General features: G+C 38.0%; 1 protein-coding gene across 1 annotated transcript in view; it reads left to right on the forward strand.

The window, feature by feature from the left end:
- Nucleotides 1–1,899, forward strand: part of DNAJA2 (DnaJ (Hsp40) homolog, subfamily A, member 2) — a 14,636-nt gene extending 12,737 nt beyond the window's left edge. Inside the window, exon 9 of the mRNA XM_008585701.1 lies at nucleotides 690–1,899. Coding sequence (XP_008583923.1) covers nucleotides 690–881 — 192 coding nt within the window. The 3' untranslated portion in view covers nucleotides 882–1,899. The remainder of the gene's footprint in view (nucleotides 1–689) is intronic.
- The last annotated feature ends 1,162 nt before the right edge of the window (nucleotides 1,900–3,061 follow it).

Genomic DNA, 3,061 nt, shown 5'->3' on the forward strand with positions numbered 1-3,061 from the left:
AGCAGCCGGTCTGTATGTGGGATCCGAACCCTCGGCGGGAGCGCTGCTGCGCTCCCAAGCGGCACACTGTAGCAGTGCGCCACCGGGCCGGCCCCGTGTTTTTTAAATTTAAGCAACAAATGACTGAAAATTCAATAGTCTTGTTACTTTTTCACCTTCAGTTTGTTCTGGGTGCTAAAATTAGATCACACAATCTTTAAGTTTTTACCTTTTGAATATTTGTGTGATTGATGGGTTTTCCTGGTTGTTATAAAAGGTAGAATTGTTGGCGTAAGTGTTTATGGGGCTAAGCAGAGAATTGTGAAGGAGTAAAGCAGACTGGGTATGAGGTGGTGTTGGGAGGAGTGGGACTCCCTGGAGTGCAGAGTCCTCACCCCTGTTTGCATCATCAGCTGGTGTTTCATGCAGGATTCAGGAAAGCATATCTGGTGTGAAATTTTCCAATGTTTAAATGTTGGGCAACTAAATCCATTTTTTTGTTTGTTTGTTTTTGAAGCGATAGATGAGTTGCATAAAAGAAGTCTGTAGATTCGGCCTATGGGTCATCAGTTTGTGATCTCTAACTTAAAAGTGCAAAGACCAGTCACTTTGATGTTTTAACTCTCAAAGAAGCATATTCCTGGATTGTATCAAAAGGGAAGTTGATAAAAATATTGCAGCTAACCTTATTTTTGTTTGTTTTAATGAAGGAACTAGAAGATCTTCTGCCATCTAGACCAGAAGTTCCTAATGTAATTGGAGAAACAGAGGAGGTAGAGCTTCAGGAATTTGATAGCACTCGAGGCTCTGGAGGTGGTCAGAGGCGTGAAGCCTATAATGATAGCTCTGATGAAGAAAGCAGCAGCCATCATGGACCTGGAGTGCAGTGTGCCCATCAGTAAACTCTGCAGACAAATTGCACAAGTGGATTTTCTTTCCACGTTTGCCTGATATGTTCTCAGCGATCCAGCTGGAGTGTCTGATCAATCCAGATGAACTGATGGACATCTGTTGGTCTATGTGTAACTTTTACAATTGGTATAGTATCTACAGAGTGTATAATTTAAACTAACCACAAAGCTTTACATCTTCATTTCGACTGTTCTGTAGCAGAATAAAGCACTTGAAAGGAAACAAGACTCCCTTTCACACATGGGTTATAAGTTTCAGTCCTGGTATCTGTGCTTGATTTTTATCAGTTTTGTGTAGATTTTATGTTTCATGTTTTAAATTCAAATCCCACATTGTAAAGTTTGTACAATTTGTCTTGAAGCTTTGTGTTTGGCTGCACCTGCATAAGCTGCTACAAATAGAATAAAGAATTTCATAGCCTGTATCTACCATTTAGATGCATGGGAAAAAATGGGCTTTGCACACAATGGGTTTGGAGCTGACTAGGAACAATGGAAAAAATTACATTAGCTGTGGTGGTAAAATTTGGGTTTTTTTTTTTTTTTTTTTAACCATCTTTTGAAAGGTTTCTGAAACTTGATAATAAAAAGCAGTTGGTCTAAATTATTCTTTGTGTCACATTTTTAGAAGGAAGAACATATTTTGAGCTGTAAAATATATCCTTAAACTGGAGAATATATCCTTAGTTTTGGTTCTTAAACAGCCCTTAAAAACCCATTGGTCTGAAGCTTATGCTTCAGGTACCTGCCCATTTTGTAGTTTTAAAAGAGAAAAGGTTGGTAGAAACAGGCTTTATTGGCTTCAATTGATGCTTTGTAGAGTCAAGGACATCTAAGTTATGTAACTCCTAAGTTATGATCCTAAGCATTGGGGCTAGCCCAGGCCTCTGTATCTTCCTACCACCACCCCCTTTTTAAAAAATAAGGTAACAGCAAATCAATAGTAGAAACATGTCTGCATAGAACCTGTTAAAATGCTCTGTTTTCATTAAATGTTAAGTTAAAGATGCTCTGTCTCCTTTAAGTTGAATATTTGAAATTGGGGGAAGCATTGATTACTATGTTGATTTTCTATAATGTTTTATAGAAAAGTGAGACTCTTAGGCTTGCATGAAAAAAATCAGGTAAAACGACTATGAAAAGGGTGTTGTGTTCCTCTTTCCATCTTTTTTTCCCCCCATCTTCTGATATTACCTTCCCACTTAGATTTTTTTTTTATGGTTTTTATTTTGCAGCTGGCTGGTATGGGGATCCAAACCCTTGACCTTGGTGTTACAGGGTGTACTCCAGCCAACTCAGCTAACCAGCCAACCAAAATTAGATATTTTTAGGGCACACTTATTTGAGGGGAAAGAGACATCAGATGCACATTTTACATTTGTAAAGGAACAAATAGAAACCGAAAACTAAAATTTTGAAATGTATTATACCATCCCTGATCCTAAATATAATACTTGCAGTTTATTTCTAGGTCTGGAAGAACCTGAACATGTCTTGACGCTAATCAAGGCCTATGAGGTTTAAATTATCGCCCTATCCACTCTACCTCCATTGTACAAAAAATATTTTACAACAAGCCTGGGCAAGATTCAACAGCATAGTAGTTTTGTATCCAAGGTTACTTCCCCACAGCCACTTTAAGCATAAGAAATAACAGTGGTAACATAAAGTTTGTAGCCTTTCCAATAAAGGTTTATAAAACAGTTTGTTCAGTGTAGTCTTTCTTTCAATTCTCCCCACCTACCCAGGTCTTTTGAGTAGCAAAGAAAACTATTTGAAAGGGGGAGGGAAACCCTGTTAAGATCTTTTATTTCACTTGACCTACTTGTACTTTGTAGAGCACCTGTCTAGAGAATAAGCATAAGTAGGGTCACCAGCACAAGAAAAATTTTGTAACAGCTTTAATGAGAGAGAATTTATATACCATAAAATTTGCCCTTTAAAAAAATTTACCATCAGTGGTTTTCAGTATATTCAGGTTTGTGCAGTCATCACCACTATCTAATTCCAGAACATTTTCATCACTCCCCTAAAGAACCCTGAATCTATCAGCAGTCTCGGTCCCTTCCATTCTCTCCCCAGCCCCTGGTGCAATCACTAATGACTAGTTGTTTCTAAATATTTGCCTATTTTGGACGTTCTGTATAAATGGGATCATAATATATATGGCC

Source organism: Galeopterus variegatus, unplaced genomic scaffold (genome assembly GCF_000696425.1).
Source record: "Galeopterus variegatus unplaced genomic scaffold, G_variegatus-3.0.2 Scaffold3676, whole genome shotgun sequence".
Classification (NCBI taxonomy): Eukaryota; Metazoa; Chordata; class Mammalia; order Dermoptera; family Cynocephalidae; genus Galeopterus; species Galeopterus variegatus.